The 20,704-nt window shown below is 39.7% G+C and overlaps 1 protein-coding gene across 2 annotated transcripts in view; it reads right to left on the reverse strand.

Moving 5' to 3' along the window:
- Positions 1 to 20,704, reverse strand: part of LOC139445567 (metabotropic glutamate receptor 3-like) — a 94,091-nt gene that overhangs the window by 22,461 nt on the left and 50,926 nt on the right. For both annotated transcript variants that reach the window (XM_071226724.1, XM_071226725.1), the window contains one exon: positions 150 to 1,210. In XM_071226724.1, the coding sequence (XP_071082825.1) occupies positions 150 to 1,210 (1,061 nt within the window). The remainder of the gene's footprint in view (positions 1 to 149; positions 1,211 to 20,704) is intronic.

The raw sequence follows: 20,704 nt of genomic DNA on the forward strand, positions 1-20,704 counted from the left end.
TTCTTCTGATCAGAAAATGGAACTAATTTTTAACTGCTTGTAACCTTTGTTTGATGATTATTAAGGTAAATCCCAAACTCTTGTCAATATATTTGTAAGTAGCTTGACACAAGTAATACATAGAAACTCAGATGTATAGAAATACGTACCTTAAAGGAATTCAGTGTTCCGAAGTAGATCGGCACAAATGCCAACCATATAATACATGTTGTGTACATGGAAAATCCAATGAATTTAGATTCGTTGAAGTTCTCTGGAATCTTCCTCGTTTTCACGGCATATATCGTACATATTATAATGAGGAGCATATTATACACTAAGGAAACTAAAAATGAGATGTCATCACTTTTACACTTCAGAATAATCTGTGCTTTTTTCTCATCTGGGTAGAATAACTTGGTCCCTGGGGGCTCCAGTAGAAGCCATACTGAGGTAAACAGTACTTGTATTGAAATAAGGATTCCCGCTATCACAATCTGTGATTTCGGACTTATGAAAGGAGGTCTTTTTGCAGACTTCCTTGCACTTTCAAATATCCTTGAAATTCTATTGGTTTTAGTCAAAAGTGCTGAATATACAATTGAAAATCCAAAACCAACACCAAATCTCTGGAAGGCGCAAACAACTGATGAGGGCATTGCAAGCAGGACAAATGTCATAAGATAGCAGAAGAGGCATCCGCTGAGCAACATGTAACTCAGTTCTCGACCAGAAGCCATTACAACAGGAGTGTCATTGAACATGACGAATAGTGAGATAGTGAAGGAGGTTGCGAGTATTCCCACACCAGCCAAACAGATGGGAATAATGGCAAATAACGTATTCCATGTCATATGTTCGATCTCCAGAGGAAAGCAACCAGTCTTGTTCTCATAGGGCCATTTCCCGTCCTCACATGGATCGCAAGTCTTCTCATCCTTCACGTACTCCCAAGGGAGACACTTGGTGCAAATCCAGCAGCATTGGTCTCCAGAGCGCATGTTCTTGATGTGGCCCTCCTTACAAGGCTCGCTGCACCTGGACGTCGGGACATCGTAGGTTCCTCCTGCCCAGATGATTTTCTCCATGTCCAGTTCCAGGTTGTTAGCCCAACGCCCTATCTCTCGGTACTCGTACTGGCGGGTGGTTCTGTTCCTCTGGAAGTTCATGATGGTGTAGCGGCCTGGGGCGTTGCCAGACTTATCGAAGCTTATTTTGGCATCGTATCCATCTGGAAAGAAGATATAGATACAGTTGTAGTTGTTAATAATATTATTCATTAAGCTCTAATAAAGTTATATTAACATGACAACACTAGAATGCTATACTTGAAACAAATTGAATATGTGACTGACAGTTTCAGTCATAAAGTGTTTAAGGTGGTATGTATATTTGTATGCTGGCTATCTAACAGTATCAGGGATTGATAAAGAATATATAAACACGACTCTCCAAATTATTTTCGGTGAGCGCAAAATACTAGATAACATATTTGCAGTGTCATGCATTGTTCTTATATCAATAATCTGCGCCCATCCACACTGTAGACGTTGATATTTCATCCACGGCGCACTAATACACAACACATGATCAATGTCCCGTCAACTATAGCGCTGATTGATTCGACGATGCAGCTTCGTCAGTTACAATCATACTGTTTCTCGTGGGTTTTACAACTGTCCTAATTCTATATGCTTTACGTTATCCTTCCTTTCACAACCCTTCTCCACACTACTGTGCCAGGATCCTCAGAACGCTAGCAAGACATGCTTGTCGCGCACACCTGGTGTAATAACAGATTTTCAGTGATCCATTCATATATTTTTCACAGCTATTTTGCCTTTTACGCCCAATCAGTTTCGTCCTATAATCGAGCCTGGTAATACTTTGGCTTTGATGTTTTTATATTCGAATACCAGATTTACCTCGACAATGAAACTTGGTTTGTCAGCACAGTGTTCGTGATTATCACCAACATGGCAAACGTCTGACTTCCTTTCCGTGTTATCAGACCCGTGGTCATAATGACAGAAATATTGTTCGATGTGACGTTAAACCCTGGCCATGCACTCATACTAATTGAAGCTTGTGTCATGACACTGAACAGTTTTCCATTTGTTCGGCTCGATATACAAAATACAGCAAAGACCGCCTCCGATCACAGTGCAGACAGGTCAAAACGTCTGTGCAGTAGACTACAGAGTGATGCAATGTCGTTCATGTCGTCATTTTGTCAGTCGTGCATACCCCAACTGAGAGTTAATCAAACAGTCTGCCGTTCATGTCGCTTTTTATCATTTTCTGCATAATGGTTGTTTGTCCAAACAAATCAAGAATGAAAATCAGTCAGTTTGAAATCGCAATATTTAATAGCCAATAAAACGTCAAACATTTCTAAAGCAAATTTGTTGTGATAGAAATAGTTTTTCAGCTGATTACCGGTTCTTCATCCATGTTAATCATACGTAGATACTAACACCAGTGGGGTTCTCCCCTGCACAGTGTTAATATGGGGTGAGCTTGGACTGTCTTATGGTGGAAGAATAACTTTATAATGCAGCCATGACAATGTATGAGTATGGCTCATCATATGCATTCGAGGGATATAAAACATATATCTTATTCCGAAAGTAGATATATAACATAAGGAATGAGTGAGTGAGTGTGGTTTTACGCCGCTTTTAGCAATATTCCAGCAATATCACGGCGGGGGACACCAGAAATGGGTTTCACACATTGTAACCATGTCGGGAATCGAATCCTGGTCTTCGGCGTGACGAGCGAACGCTTTAACCATAAGGCTACCCGACCGCCCCTTGGTAACATAAGGAAGAGACTTAAAGTGACAAAACAATTTCCATAATCATGATCCATAATTTCGACTGGAACATAAGCAGGTGTTCATATACCACAGTTAATTATTAATGATAAGGTGGGCGTATCCTGCCCCACTAGTGTCACCCGTCACAAATACATTCAAAGGCAAGGGACAGTCGCCTAAATAAGCGGCTCAAAATATGATATTGCATCAGACATCACTTCAGTGGCTGATGCTTCAAATTTGAAAAATTAATATCCTCCACTTGTTTACCCTAAAACGTTTTGAAAGTCGTAATAAGGCCTTGAATGATGTAACCATGATGCAACAACTTTTAAATAAGAGCTGTATGCTTCTTGATTGTCCCTCAAAAGTTGTGAAAATGAGCTGCTTGAATATTACTCGACATAAATAGAAAGTTTACTAAAGATAAAGATACAATCTTGTGTTCCTTTATTCAACTTGTCTTTCGAGTCGCATTTACCCATCTCGCCGTGAGGAGATAATATGCAATGGAGATATGTTATGGGGTAAATGATGGCACACAAGTAACGTTAAGTATGACATCAATGAATAACCGATAAATCGACCTGGTCATGGTACACGGTTCCTCGCACGGAACCCTGTGAGGAGTTGCCTGTTCACATTCACTTCTCACAATATCATTAACATTGTCCTATAGTGTGGCATGCACAGCTGTCTACACAGCGTCTCCATATCGCATTACAAGTCCTCTAAATCGCATTACAAGTTCCTCTACACTGTCTCTTCAGTGTTCTCCACGGCGTCTCCCCCCCCCCCCCCCCCCCCTCCCCCCTTACACCAGGCGTCTCTACAGTCAGGTGCAGCATATCTACAACGCATCTATAACGCCTCTGCAACCCGTCTGCAACCCCACTACAACCAGTCTACAGCGCCTCTAAAACGTCTCTACAACCTGCCTGCGGTGCCTCTACGTCTCTACAACCCGACTGCAACCATACCGCAGCGTCTCTACAACCCGTCTACAAGTCTTCCACAGCGCCTCTACAATGTTTGAACAACACCTCTACAACGCCACTACAACTCGTCTATCGCATCTCTTCAACGTCGCTACAACCCACTGACAGCGCCTCAACAACGCCGCTACAACGTCTTTCTAACGCCTGTACAACCCTTCTATCGCATCTCTACAATGTCTCTACAACCTGTCTATCGCATATCTACGAGGTCACTACAACGTCTCTACAATCCGACTACAACGCCTCTACGACGTCTTTGCAACGTCTCTACAACAGGTCTATAGCGTCTCTACAATGCCTCTCCAACGTTTCCACAATCCGTCTACGGTGCCCCTACAATGTTTCCACAACCTCTCTACAACCATTCTACAGCGTCTCCACAACTCATTGACAAGGTCACTACAACGCTAATACAATGCCGCTGCAACTCCTCTACAACACCAATAAAAATACGTATAAAACGCCTGTACAACGCCCTATTTATGTTTCTAGCCCGTGCTCGTGGGTTCCACCAAAAACGTCTAAGACCTGCATCACTTGTCCTCCCAGATCAAGCTGGCACCCCGCTTTATTGCTGAAATACTCATGTACTAGGGCCCAAATTCTCCACAAGTTCGCTACAATGTCTCTTCAAAGCCTCAAGATAAGATCACGTGAGAACCAAATGCATCTCACACCTTGCAAAAATAACAAGTGGACGAGTGTCAATTTCCATATTGGAAACAGTAATCTCAGTAATAGACAATTACTTGTTTTCTACAAGTGATATCTGACTTGGTTTGTAGTCCATCAATGTAGGATTCCGTAATCAAACTGATGCTGAAATGGGGATTATTCAATTCATTGCCAAATGTAATGTATATGCCTTGTCTTAAAGATTGTAGTTGGTTTTCTGTTGACGAGAGTGTGTTTGTTCTGTTGGAGTGATTGTGTTAGGGTCTGCGAAGCTCAGTCATCAAAGGATGTTAGAGGAGAATCACTTGAGAGGTTGGGCAGCTCCTTCGGTTGTGTTTACCGCTATCTCTTTAATAATTCTATAGCAAAATGGAGATTAAAGAAAAAAACAGAAATTAGGATTTTCACTGATTTTCCCTTGATGTTGAATCATTCAAAATAATTAGGTTTTGAGGGAGGTGGGTTGGAGAGCATATCAAGTGTCTCCACACGATCACTTTCTGGGTTTGAGGAACTGGAATAATGTTTTTGAACTCGGTATCCGAACAGAAGCCGTGTCATTTAGAGGAATTTATATGCAGATCCAGCCCATATCAATTCAATAATAGCGTCTCACAAAACATGAAGTGCAAGAAGTTTCTATTATTATGGGACAACCTACATGGATGTTGCACCATTTGTTAGTTTCATGTTTCTAATCGCCACAACGACCACAGTTTGATGCGTGCCTAAACTTTTAAAACGTTTTTTTCTCAACTCATAACTCAAGCTCGCCCGACCTGAGAAATTCCAATAAAAGGCACTGAAATTCAGCTGTTCAGTCTGTGCATGAAATGTGAAAAGAATTGTAAATGGTTGAGTAAGGTGTTTCTTTTTTCCGACCGAATTCCTAAGGGGTTATACAAAAGGCGTTTACAGTTATTGTATTCATACTGTCAAAGGTACACAAACGTTCACATGATACCATTGATTTCCATTATATTTTTGTAATAGCTGTAGCAGTGTTTCCCAGCTAGTTATCGCTATCATCAAAATCGCTAAGCATCAATGTAACTATGTTTGCTTTTGTCCATAACAATTAACCCAGTGAAGTAATATGTTCTAGCCTTGAGTAATAACGCATATATGCGTGCTGATCCGAACATCACAAGCGTAACAAAATCTAATAGCATTTCATAGATGATCTGATTGATTTGAACACTTTTATCCATTGTACCGTTTTACCAATTTGGAACTGCTTATAGGCAGAATATAGACAGGGCTGACGTTATCATCTCTTTCAGTGTCAGCTTACCATCAGACAACGATGCCACTCAGACCGTTTTCTGTTCTTGGTACACATTGCTTTTCTCCTTCAGTTGCCCTAGCACAGATTAGTACATACTAGGAAACATATCCAGCCACACACACTCCTCAACGCTCACCTAAAGAGAACATTCGACTAGACGAAACTGATACCCAATAAGCTCCATTACAAAAGAAAAATTGCTATTCCCCTTACAAAAACATAAATATCTCTTTTCCACAATGTTATCCCTTAAGTGAATCGCCCGACTCTGAGTCCCGTTGGAGAAAATAAGTCTGTCCCCAGAACAATGTAACGTAAAAGAAGAGCCATGGAACAGCTTTGGCTTTCTACTCAAAGAGAATGATACTTGACAATTTTTTTGTATGTTTGTCAGCTGGGACTCAGCACATGACAAACATGGCTGTTTTGTGACTGCCGGAGATTGAGGGGAGATACATGGCGGCTCAGAGATGAAAACATCCTTTCAAAGAAAAAACGGTGTAGCAAAGGGGTCGTCACGGAGTGACACGTCCATACAAAATTGAAATCTTGGTGCCACTGAGACGGATGGTAGAGGCTCGAAGCGTTCATCGTGTCTCACTCACATATTTGAACTAAATTCCGAATCTGAGAAAATCTGGAGAACAGTTATTAGCAGATCCTTCCCGAAGACATTTCATTGGCTCAGAAAACAGCGAGAAATAAAAATGTCACTTCTCAAATCAATACTTGAGATTGGACACCTTTGACCTGAGATTCCACTCGCTTGCATTATGGCTCTTTTTTTAATAATCAAACCTTTCAGATGTATTTGGTATGCTTCCAAACGTTCATATTAATATGTAAATAAGAGGAACAGCGAGACTAATTATGTCATTTTCATTAAGCCTATGCAATAACGCACAATATTTTCAGTTCGGAAGGATATTGTTTGAAAGGATACCATCATCGATCATTCAGACTAACACAACAATCCATCACTTTTAAATCGATTTAGGAGGCATCGGGTTTGAGGATCTATACTTGAATAACGATGAAACAGCGGGGACTTGCAACAAATAATTGATGAGCGTTTTTCATAAAACCTTTGATCTTTACAAGTTATACATTAATTGCCCTTATGCATGCTGTTAACGTAATACTTAATGATAGTCCTTCAAGAAAGGTTAATAGAAGTTATTATTCAAAAACGAGTCATTTAACATACAACATGAAATACTGTCAAATCACATCATGTTTTCCTATGACGACGATGGTTGGGTGTACTGCGTAGTAAAACGTGACCTCTTGGTTGTGGTTAGATCAATTTATTGCAACAGCGCAACGGTATTAGGACATTTCATGTTGCAGTTTACCAACTTTCTGCTGAATTATATATCACGCTATCCAGACCATTGTGACCTTTGACTGAATCCTAAAGTGGACCTTCTCAGACCGATTGAACCTACAATTTAATTAATTGTACTTGTTAAAATCACGCAAGTCCGCCATGAGCAAGCAGGGCTTTGCGTGACACGGGACAATCTAACACGCAACTGGTTCTGTTGGCCACAACGTTTCCCGGGCGGAAGGTGGGTTGCACGGCCCGGCTCATGTGCACAATGACCCACGTAAACACAGCCATGAAACCCTGCCAACTCAAAGTCTGCTTTCACTTGAGGATAAATTACAGATCGTACTTAACACAGGCTGCTATAATGCCATCATTAGGCATGATAGGCATTCTCTTTGTTGAAGGTTATTGCCTTCTAATACCCGCAGGTACTGCCGACAAGAATGCTGCTCAGACCAAGCACGCAAGTCGGAGTGTAGGAATGCCGAACAAGTGAGGCTCGATTGTCAATACATGCAGTATTTAATGTCCTTAGTGTGTGATTGACATGGTGTCTGATCAATGTGTATTGATTCTGTTGTGTACATGCCTTCATTGCATATTCTTTGAACAAAGAAACCATGTTGGTTATGTCATTGGCACAGTGATCTGACAAAGAGCAAATACAAATGGACCATGCAGTTGATCAGATGAATATCAAGAGTTGGGTGTTATACACCTATATTTACATGTAAAATATTGTTTCTCCAAGTTTGGTACACATAAGTATCCGTTTCCAATAAATAATTCACAAAGGAACAACAGGTGTCATTGATATATCGCGATATGCCTTTACTCTTAAGCTATTCGAGAGAAAACGATTGCCATGACTTTGAAGATCATGTTCGGCGTTCATATCCACTGACAAAAAAATCATAATTACATAAACGATTTAAATATATTTTTAAAAAGCACTTATCCGAAAGAGTCTTTCAGAAAAAGACAGTGTCTCGTTGCAGTTGTTAGATGGCCATGGACATTTATAGATGATGCAGAATGTTAAATTTGTGCAGCATCGATTTTCCAAGATCATCAAACCTTGAATATATTTTGCGCCGGATTCTCAAACACGCTTGCAGATTCCTAGACAGGTATAAGAAATTGGTATTTGCATTTGACTGGACATATTCTTTTTCTTGACGTAAGTAAACGCCGCATGCTCCTCAGACGCACGGTAAACTGTTTACAGGTGAGAGGGAATCGATCTAAAAGTGGAGATATATAGTTCTTCAGGTCTGCACAAACTTGAACCTGTGATACGATAGCATATTCATTAGCCGGCCAAACTCAACCAATTACAACCATTCTTCCACCAACAGCAAAACGACATTATGCTACATACTTCTCTTTCAAATGGCTTTACTCACCATTTACATGTGTGACTGATCAAAACGAGATATATACTCACCCCCAAAAAAGAAAGGCATGGGTTATATTCATCTTCACATATGAAGTAGCGGGTAAAATATGTATGGAGATATTGTCTATTTGGTAACAAGTTAATACATTCATATGTTGCCATTACGTAGCAACGACCAAATGCAGAACAATACAGGAACACAACAATCTCGGGATCAATGCACGTGCATGTTTATCACGTAATTAAAGCGACAAAACCCTTTCGATATCCAATAGAAATCGAGTTTATTCGTACGATTCTGACCATGTAATGAGCATGTGTTTATGAATCACTATCAAATAGTAATGATACCAGGTGTTCGCGAAAAGGAGAGCGTATCCTGCACCACCTGTGGCACACGTCACAAACGCACCAGAAAAAACACGAGAACATGTGGTCAAGTCAAAATAGGGAATTGTTTGTCACTGGTGCGTCAAATGTGGAAATGTCCTCCATAAAACTTTTTGAAAGCTACACTGAGGGCTTAAATGTCCATCCATGGACATTAGGTGCCAGGTAGTGGTTTACGCTTATGGTTTCATGTCTTAATACTGAACTCGTATTACACTCCCAAACATGGTAATTCGTCTCCTGTTTCGAGGAGTATATATGTGATTGGTTTTCACTGCACATGGTGAAATGTAAGAACTCTTTTAACGCATGAAATGCTTTTAAAAGTGCAACAGAAGAAACCTGGATGAATAGTACCTTAACTATAAAAAATACATATTATAAAATACATATAGTCAGATGATATGCAAGTTGAGCTGTTAAAGTTTGTCCCTCTGTGTCGGACTTCTATGACAAAAGCATCAAGATAAACAGCTCGATGGAGAGCAAACAGATCATCTCCGACATACGAGAACGTGTGATGTGTGCTGGGTCGGATGCCGCTTTGAATATCTAAGTATATATCACTGTGGGTGATGTCTCGTGGGAGGACGGTACACGGGTGGCTAATAGTTTCCACTTATTGAAACCTGTGATCATGGATATGATTGAATAGCATTTGTGTACGAATTAAACATGAGAACCCAAAATACACAGAACCTGACATGGTCAAGGGACACAACTCTGCATAGTTGTGACACTTGGATACACGTGTTTCCCACAAATGTGAGGCACAATAGCTGAAGAAAATACTGACTACCTTTTGAGCTCAAATTGAAATCCGTAATCCCATCAATGCTTTCACAAAAATGTATTGCCCCAGTATACACAATATATCCGGTGTTGCGATGAAGGCCACGGGGGAAAATACCTCAATTTAAAGAAATCACCCTGAGAGTTTTTTTACGAATGAGAAGATGTCTGCAAGGCCGAGGGACACATTTCCAAAAGCCCTTTCCATGTTGAGAAAGTGTTACGTATAACAGAATTTATATTCTCGCGAGACATCGTGGGACTAGAACGAGATGATACAAGAACACTAAGTGCAATTACGCTGACTGTTTGAGGAGAGAACCCTGGAAAAGGATTGGTATAAATGATAGCACTTTAATTAAATGTCGGTAGAGGAGAAATCTTGTCGCAACGTTTTAGAGCTGTTTTCAGTGTCTAGCTCCCCACATCCTGCTACGTCCTTGGAAAGCAATAACTTGATGTAGTGCATTTCCTTCAACACGACTCCATCGGGGTCGGGCATTAAAAATTAACTAAACCCTTTTAGTCTACTGTGGTTAGGAGGAAAATGTGTCAGTGAGAATTCAAAGATGGGTAAAAATCAATGCCGGTTCAGGCCATGTAGTGTAAAGCTTGCGTATATTCGTCACAAGATGCAATATAGACAGGCACTTTACACACCATGCCCTACACAGTAAGCAATGTTAAGAACCTTTCAAATACTGCATAATGTCTATGTATGTGGTAATTCTTGTCTACCCGGTTGGAATATTTGTTCAAATGTTTGTGCTCTTTCAGCAGACAATAGGCCGAGGGACGGAGACGGGTCTGGCATCTGTTCGTGCTGCAGTGAGTGAGTAAATGTGTTTTGTTTCGTTTGTTGTTTAACGCCGGACAATGCCAGCTTTATGACGGTGCTCTGTAACAAATTGGGTCTGGACCAGACAACCCAGTTATTGACATCATGAGCATCGATCTACTTAATTGGGACATGGTGACATGCATCAACAAAGTCAGCGCGCCTGACCACCCGATTCCGCCTCTTTGGAGAAGCCGAGGTTGCTGAAGACCATTTCTAACCCGGATCGTCACGGGGGTACTGAGTATTTGAAAGAATGGGTATTAAGGATGTAGGGATATTGGTACAACGACTGAACAAACCAGAGGTTAATGGTGTGATCCTACACGCACCAGGAGTACAATGATGAAAATGATTCACATAACTGCTGATAACCAAACCAATAACTATTGATTATCGACATGTCGACCATCTGACCCAGGTGTTTTGTGCGAGTCATACCTACGCCGAGCTAAAGGGAGACAAGTAAGGGATCATAGATGTACATGTATATGCCTAAACATGAACCAAAAAGGTTGGAAAACAGGTTTTGGCTAATGGGGGCCTACGCTGCCCGAAACACCAAAGGGGAGAGAACTGGAGATGGCAACAGGGAACCGTAGACTACACAGGGGGAGATAATCATTGGGGCAAGTGGGCCTTCGCCGCCATAACATCGCACATGAAATTCCAAAAATATTTAAAAGAAGTAACATATCAAAACATAGACATCAATCCTCTTCAAATCCTTTTCATACAAACAACACACCTTACAATGTAATTATGAGTCTTCGTGTTTGATAATAGGGCAACACAATTACTGAACCTCCAACTCGGAACAAGGTTATTAGAAGGTATGGTCTCGTTGATGCACTGGACATTGCTTCCAGTCTTTAGTACCACAGCCAATCTCAAGTAGATACGAGCCAGACATTCTATGACAAGGTACATGGACAAGAAGCCATAATCCTGTTGACTCGGAAAATGAAAATGTTATCCTAATATGTGTAAGTCTCCCGAAACAGGCTTTATCGATTGACACCGACACATGATACAAAACGCCATGTTTTCATAAGGTTGAATCTAATAGTTGTATTATGTGTGTTAGGGCCTGTAATCACGGATAATAGGTCTGTGACCGGATCGTACACAGGCGGATACGGTCACAGACACAGGAATTACATCGTTTCTGTCGGGAATATAGCAGCATCAATTAGTCTGATGAAAGGATGGTGTGCATAAGTGCATTAAACAATACCTGTTGACGTTCTTTATCATACCGCCATTTCACCACCTTTCAGACCTGTCTCAACCACTAAGTGTTATTTCAGAGACTAGCCATCGAGTCGAGATGACCTGCCCGATATTTATCGTCATGTGACGGGTAGTATCTTTAGTTTTGGAAATAATCATAATATCATTATTATCGATTTTGTATGTTAACTTTGGAGTTGATAATAAGAATAATAATAATAATGTCCATATTGGAAGTGGTGATAAGCACCACGATAATCATCATCGTCAGTATATGTATGTTTACTTAGGAAGGTATAATAACAATAATCATCATTATCGATATATGTGTTTACTTTGAAAGCATTACAAACATATCTGATTACAATTACAATTACCATCCGAACAAGGAATGTTTAGCAATAATAATCCTTACATTTTCCCATATAATATTATATCTCGCGCCCTTTTTGTGTATTTATTGTTACAAAAGTTTGACAATACCAGAACAGAACCAGAACCCAATTAACCGGCCAGTATTACTAACAAGGCATTACGTGTTCAACAAGGTACTTATTAATTACAAGGCATTACGTATTGAACTTAATGAACGTTTGACAAACACTGAACGTTTCTACCTGGTATTTATTAATTACAAGGCATTGCGTGTTCAACTTTACGAAAATATGACAAACACTGAACGTTTCTACACGGTACTTATAAATTACAAGGCATCACGTGTTGAACTTAATGAACGTTTTACAAACACTAAACGTTTCTACCTGGTACTTATAAATTACAAGGCATTACGTATTGAACTTAATCAACGTTTGAAAAACACTGAACGTTTCTATACAGTATTTATTAGATACAAGGCATTACGTGTTGAACTTAATGAACGTTTGACAAACACTGAACGTTTCTATCCGGTATTTATTAATTACAAGGCATCACGTGTTGAACTTTACGAAAATATGACAAACACTGAACGTTTCTATACGGTACTTATAAATTACAAGGCATCACGTGTTGAACTTAATGAACGTTTGACAAACACTGAACGTTTGTATCCGGTATTTATTATTAACAAGGCATTACATGTTCAACATTAAGCACAATAGACAAACACTTAACGTTTCTATACGGTATTTATTAATTACAAGGCATTGTGTGTTCAACATTAAGCACAAGTGACAAACACTGAACGTTTCTACCTGGTACTTATAAATTACACGGCATTACGTGTTGAACTTAATGAACGTTTGACAAACACTGAACGTTTCTATCCGGTATTTATTATTAACAAGGTATTACATGTTCAACATTAAGCACAAGTGACAAACACTGAACGTTTCTACCTGGTACTTATTAATTACAAGGCATTACGTATTGAACTTAATCAACGTTTGACAAACACTGAACGTTTCTATCCGGTATTTATTAATTACAAGGCATTACGTATTGAACTTAATCAACATTTGACAAACACTGAACGTTTCTATCCGGTATTTATTAATTACAAGGCATTACGTATTGAACTTAATGAACGTTTGACAAACACTGAACGTTTCTATCCGGTATTTATTAATTACAAGGCATTGCGTGTTCAACATTAAGCACAATTGACAACACTGAACGTTTCTACCTGGTACTTATAAATTACAAGGCATTACGTATTGAACTTATTGAACGTTTTACAAACACTGAACGTTTCTACCTGGTACTTATAAATTACAAGGCATTACATGTTCAACTTTATGAAAGTATGACACACACTGAACGTTTCTTTCCAACATTTATTATTTCCTTGTGCAATACGTGACACCTGTTAGACACAATCAGTATTGTGCTGTGCTAAACATGTTTGTTGAACTCCAGACTCTGGTTGCCGAGCAACCACACTAACCATTTCCCCATCACATCATCTCGCAAGGATAGTCACCACGCATATAAACATCTGCATCTTCTGAGAAGTGACCCCACTTATACACCACTATCTTCCAATCCCTAAAAATAAAAGCCCCGTCATCCATTATGCATGCTGCATGCCTTCAACGCAGTAGTCGGTGTAGATGATGTTGTCAGTGCCGTATGATCACTAGTGCATGATGATAGCGATACACAGGCCTAATACATGCTCTTCCCTCGTGACCAATTGCGCAGCACCAATCCAAATAGATAATCCGATCTACATTTATTCAGTCAACGACCCTCTCATCGTAGCCGTTTTGTCAAACTCAATTAGCGAAACGTTTGCAGGGGCAACAACGCCCCAGGGTGGTCCTTGTGTCAGCATATTGGCATCCTTCAGCTACTGAAATAGTTAGCTTATCATTTAGGGCAATCGTGCAATTTTGCCATGACAAATCCGAAGGTATATAACGCAAACACAAGCCATAAAATCGATGCTTAATCTATTACTATAGTGATCATAAAACATTAATGAGGTCTTTAAGAGAAATGCAAATGCTGGAACAGCCCGGTGTCTTCAACGCCTGAGATTTAAAGTCAGGCCTCTGGAGGTCCCTCATGGCCTTCATTAAAATACTTCCATCGTAAATACACAGTAAGCTCGAGCTTACTGTTGAATGGATCGATGTGTTGTAGACATACACAATCAGATTAAACCCTGTTCTCGTGGATAGTTTCGCTTTCTTGTGAGACACTCGGGCGATGGTTCAAGCTATACAAGTCGGGGGGGTTTGGGCATTTCACGTCGTAATCTTCCGTTGACGTTTAATCGGTTAGGGTGAGGTTTTAGGAAAATAGTTTTATATTGCTGTGTCATTTATTGACGGTACACGGACATCCCCTACGACAAGAAACAATTCAAGGGATTATGTTTTATTGAATGACTGATCCGACTTAATAGAATTTTATACAGATATTCTTTGTACCATGATGGTAGGAAATTGAAATTGAACAAAATGTTTTAACAATGTGATCAGCATAACGTGGCATTATGATAATTCCGCGCTCTACAATGCGATGGAAATGCGCACACTAAGCTTATAACTACATCCCATATAACTACAGACAAATAATCCTCTTATAACAAGTTTTTCGTCATACGGTCATTGAATCAGAGGAAATTGTTTTTTCGGGATTTACGCAATGAGAAGACGTCATCATATGTGAAGGCATTTTATTGACAGTTATCGCGAAAGGTATTGATAGAGTTAGACTTTATTTCATATTTATAACTCACTGAATGTAAACCCTTCTATTTTAGCCAAGAAAATGGGTTTAGACAAACATATAAATTTGATAAATGTACATTCACGACCTAAGGTGCAAATATTATGTACACTATCAAATGAAACATATTCCTGAGAAGTATTGACACATTTTACACACGTGTTCGCCTTGGATACTTCAAGTTGAATTATTGGTTGCCGAAACTTCATCCACAAATACATACACTATTGATTGAGTAACAGCAGGCTCTGCGTAACCTTGGTATCGGCTAGAGTACTTTGTACTGTTAAGTATAAGATTTTCAATGCATTTATCATACTTTTGTGTTTTACAAAAATATTATGTTGTGCCAGGTAGCAAAAAGATTGTGTTGTGCCAGGTAACTAGAATAGTGTTTTGTGACAGGTAGACTAAAATATTGTGTTGTGCCAGGTAGACTAAAATATTGTGTTGTGCCAGGTAGAATAAGGATTGTGTTCTGACACCTTTATCGGGTGTTCTAATCATTTGTATTATGTCAGGTAGACAATGGATGTCGTTTATGTCAAACAAATACATGCCAGAAAAAACAGAAACGTGTTAGGTTGACAGATCATTTATCAGGTATACCATCACTTGTGTTTGTTAGTCTTATACTACTGTCATAACAGGTTAATTAAATACTTGTTATACCAGGTAATTCCATTATGTCCTGTTAATATCATTAACATTACGGATGCATTATCGCAGCATAGCCCTGTTTTATTTTGAACAGGGTCGGTCGGGTAGCCTAGTGGTTAAAGCGTTCGCTCGTCACGCCGAAAACCCGATTCACGACATGGGTACAATGTGTGAAGCCCATTTCTGGTGTCCCCCGCCGTGATATTGCTGGAATATTGCTAAACGTGGCGTAAAACCACAATCACTCTCACATACTTTGAAAAATTGTAAAGGAATATACACAAGGTATCCATGTTGAGCTATCCTTGACAATTCAAAGATAAATACAGTAAACAACGTTTATAACGAACACTCTTATAACGAAATGTAGGATATGGCGAACTTATTTCTTTAGTCCCGAATATATGCTGTAGTTATGATGTACATATGCTTATAACGAACTACGGTTATAACAAACTAAATTTAGTGGTCCCTTTTGAGTTCGTTATAACCTTAGTTTTCTGTATTATATGACCATTTGTTACTACGTGTTTAAGTGATGGGCAAACATTAGCCCTAGTATAGGTACACGCCCCGTCACTGGTACTGTTTCTCCTCCATCAGTATTCCCGACGCAGATGTGTTGCACGGCGACGCTTCGCTTTGATTGTACAACGTAATTAAATCCCAGTTTGATCACATGCTTCTTAGATAAAGGATAACTTTTTAAGAAAGATCTATAAAAGTTTTCAACAAGGGAGTGTCCCGTAATAGAGGAGGCCCAATCCTGCAGCAACACATCAAATATTGACGACGCGAAACAGAGACCTATCAAGATCCTCATCTATGCCTTCCTTGTTCTCAGAACCTATCTTATCTGCTTGGAAAATTCGATATTTTCAAACGACAAAAGAAAGGTAATTTTCACAACTTTCCATATCCCCTCTTTGCGACTCATTTATCATGTAGCTTGTCTGTGCAACGTTTCCACGACGGTAGCATGGGGACGTGGAGGAAGCGGCCCCTGACAGCGACGCAGCAATGGAGCTTCCTACAGCTCCATAAAAGGCGCTTAGTGATGGATTGTTAGATTTAGTATTACTGCCCTTATTCCCCCCTGAGGGTTCCGAAATGTAGAATGCGACACTTTCAATATGGCTCTCTGTGTCCCGGGTAAGCTGATGGTTAGTACCTAGTAAACACCATACGTACCAACACTGTTTACATCAAGATTGGTTCCAATACTGTTTGTTTTTTAACTCTGTGGTCTACAAACCCGTATTTATTTTATCAAATAACTCGGAATATTACCATCATTAGAAATCATTATTCGATATATAGATTCAGTGTGTTGACACAGCAGGGATGATATATACCGTTATAATACTGGGTGGGTTTTGCACTGATGATCTGCTGAAGAAAGTTAATGCATTATTTATTAGAGACATAAATATACGGTTACAACGATCAAATCATTATTTTTTTATAATCCAATAAAACCTCTATCAGCATCGTCGACAACTACAGTCGTATTGCCAGAGATAATAACGGCTTGGGAAGCATGAATAGACATTTGCTCACAAACTTGCCATACAAACGATTGGATGTGAAGTGGTTAAATATTTAAACAGAAAGGTTAGCTACAGTTGTATTTGAAATAATAAATACATAAAGCTTCTCATATGCATTGCCCATTTCTGGTGTCCCCGCCGTGATATTGCTTGAATATTGCTAAAAGTGTCGTAAAACCATACTCACTCACATATATGCACATGTGCATTGTAATTTACGTTTGTGCTGCACACTGTTATATGCATGACGGAATCAAATAATGCAGGACATGCTGCTGTAATGTAAATGCAGTAGTGGGAATCAGTGTGATGTTGACGCCTGAGGTGCGTTCATATTTCGATAATTTATGCAGATGTGATATTTGTTTGTAATTGTTTATATTCCTGATAAAACGTCCATGCAGCACACGGTAATCTGCATTGAATGAAATACTTTAATATTCTACCATAACGTAAATGCAGTGATGGGACACAGCGCAATGTGGTCGCTGGCAATGCAGACACTTGTGTTCAGCTTCATGTTTTATGCAGATGTGATATTTGTTCGTAATTGTTTTTATTACTGATACAACGACCATGCAGAACACGTTAATTGGCATGAAATAAATTACTTTCAAATATTCTACTTTAACGAGTACGTTAATGTAGTATTGGGACACCGGGTAATGTTGTCGCTTGCAATGTATACACTTGAGTTCAGCTTCATATTTTATACAGATTTATATTTGTAATATTTGTAAGAAGTTGTTTTTATTACTGATCTGCTAAAAAGTCATCCGCATATTCTTTAAATGGACCATTTGAACATTGTAATGTTTTTTTAAGACACATTACTATTCAGTTCAGGGGATAATATTTAATACTAAATGCAACCTAGTGTTATGACATCAACCTGATGCAAAACTGCATAGAGCAATTCACTTTAAACATTACAGAACATTAAACCACACTATTAGTGCTGGAAGAGTCCCTTTAAGCCGTACATTGGCAATGTTGGGGTATTTATGAGCATATGGAAAGTTTATAAATACTACGTGCCGCATTGGGATGCTTACGGATTACAGTTTAATTTGTTCAGTCCTAAAGACCAGTCGATATAATTCAAAACCACCCACATCATTTAATTAAATTTGACTTAACTTGTAATCGAAAGAGCAAACGGCCTCGATTTGGGCCTGGTAATAAGGAAGATTAAGGGCTATCGGAGTCTCACATTAGACAGTTCATTAATTTTCTATACGCCGATCTGAAACCCGTCCCTGGGGCACTGCCGAGGCGATATGTACATCAATCTTCACGATTTATGTCTACCATCAACCCACAGTAAAAACACGATGTTTCAAAAGGGTGTGTTTGAAAAACAAAGCTTTGGTTGACTCTGCAGTCATAGTGCGACACTATATGAGGGTCTTACTTCCTACTATGAGGGTCATGAGAGAAGAGCTGACACTTCGGGCACAAGGCGGTTGGAGCACGCTATCGTGTCGCTCTGCCCAGTCTAATCTCCATCATGCGACAGGACAGGCCATGCATCAAGGGAAAGCGAAGAATAAAATTGGGTAGTCGCATTAGGAAAATGAAACATTGTGCGTTATCAATAACCACGCTTGACCCTTGCTCTCACACTAGAATAACCTCCTCTGAAGATACCCAATAAGGTTTCAAGAAACATAGTGTTGTACTCATATCTCCGTTTCAGGTTTGAAAGAACGGTCACAAAATCGATGGCCCTGGGGATACTGATTCGGTGTGCTCCAATAGACGGCTTATCAAAGTTTGGGCCAGATATTTTCCTTTAAGTAAGAGGACGCCTCATGACCAAAGTAATCAAATCAATGGATGTTACGTTTCTCAAAGAACGCAATCGATTGCAATTGTGAGAGTTGTTTTAGGCGTGGTTCGATCACAATTACAGATTGAGCCTATTTCAGATCATCCACATGGGCTCAGTCTAAGGTATTTCTGGAGCAGTGATCATGGAACCATCACTGCGGCCTGGTCTAAATTAGGAAACGTATGGGCTCAGAAGTCAACAGCTAAACATCTGCTCATCAAAGCGTCGATACAGAGCGCATTGTAGCATCTGTCGAGTATCCAACAGTTAGCCTAATGCTGCCCCATGCTGGAGACTCTTGAAAAAAATATTACACGAAAGGTATACAGAGGTTGTCACGAGGGTGTGTTACCGTATAGGCAAAAAGACAGTTGTCTACAAGATGTTTCACCTGTCGCGGCCATCCATCGAGAGTAATTGCCCTTTATCAAAGGGTAGCTACTCTAATCTATAAGCCGTCACGGCTGTTGTGCACGGTCTATCATATTTTGTAACGGGAATACGAAATGCATTCCGGTATCCCACACAGCAACAAAATGAAATAAGGTACAATTTCGGACACATTTCGGCCAAACTGTTTTTCAATTCAGGAACTGAGCCCAAGGGACAGGAGTCTACAACAACAGGAATGGGAATTGATATCTTCAAAGTTGCCACACTTGTGAGAGGCCATAGTTACGTCCTTTCAGATACTCATTTGCAGCATCTTGGACTTTTTGTCCAGGCTTATCGTCAATCCTAACTCGATCGGCGATACACAAGGGCGACACCATTATTATTAGTTTGTAAACACGGAAAGTATTTACTACCTGACCTTTATATATTTATCCGTGATTGACCCCAACGGATACCGTTTTTACTCCTTGGCCTTATTTTGCCGAGAACTCTTACCACTATATGATAAACGGTGATAAAAAAACTTAGCAAAAACTTAGTGTTTTCATTTTGACATTTCGGAAAACATGTCCATCAAAAGAGTTTTAAACCGAGTGGGTTAGCAGGGGGTGCACTTTAAAAGCCGCCTGAAACTGATAAGGCCTACTTTGTGAAGGACGTTGAATGTGTGATATGTTTTTTAAATTAGTTTTGGAGATTCATATTTCGTAGATGATAGAGTCAGGGTTAAGGTAAGTTGGGTTTATTTATTTGTTTGTTTGTTGTTCAACGCCGCACTCAGTAGTATTCAAGCTATACGACGGCTGTCTGTAAACAATCAAGTCTGAACCAGGCATTCCGATGATTGAAACCTTGGGCATAGATCTACGCTACTGGGATACCATGACATGTGTCAACTAATTCAACAATCCTGACCACCCGATCCTGTTAGTCGCCTCTTACCACAAGCAAAGTCGCCTCCTACGACAAGCATGAGTTGCTGATGATCAATTCTAGCCCGGATCTTCACGGTAGGTCAAGGTAAGGAAACATAGACCAGTCTACATGGCTCATGGCTATGGCATTTGCTCCTATCAACTTTAAGCAGAAAACAGGGGTGCATTAACGTATTATCCGCATGCCTTTAAGGGCATTTGAGCTGACAGTAAATATGACAGCAGCATCTGGTCTGGAGTTACCGCTGAACTGTTGAGTCATATACGCATGTGTTCACACTTTGTGTACAATTATTCAACATAATCAAAACGTTGAAACATAATTAAAACGTCAAAACATAATCAAAACGTCAAAACATAAGTAAAGTTCCTTCTCGTATTTCCGTGACACAAAACAGAATTTAAA

The sequence above is a fragment of the Haliotis cracherodii genome, unplaced genomic scaffold (assembly GCF_022045235.1).
Source record: "Haliotis cracherodii isolate W230 unplaced genomic scaffold, xgHalCrac1.p SCAF_6, whole genome shotgun sequence".
Classification (NCBI taxonomy): domain Eukaryota; kingdom Metazoa; phylum Mollusca; class Gastropoda; order Lepetellida; family Haliotidae; genus Haliotis; species Haliotis cracherodii.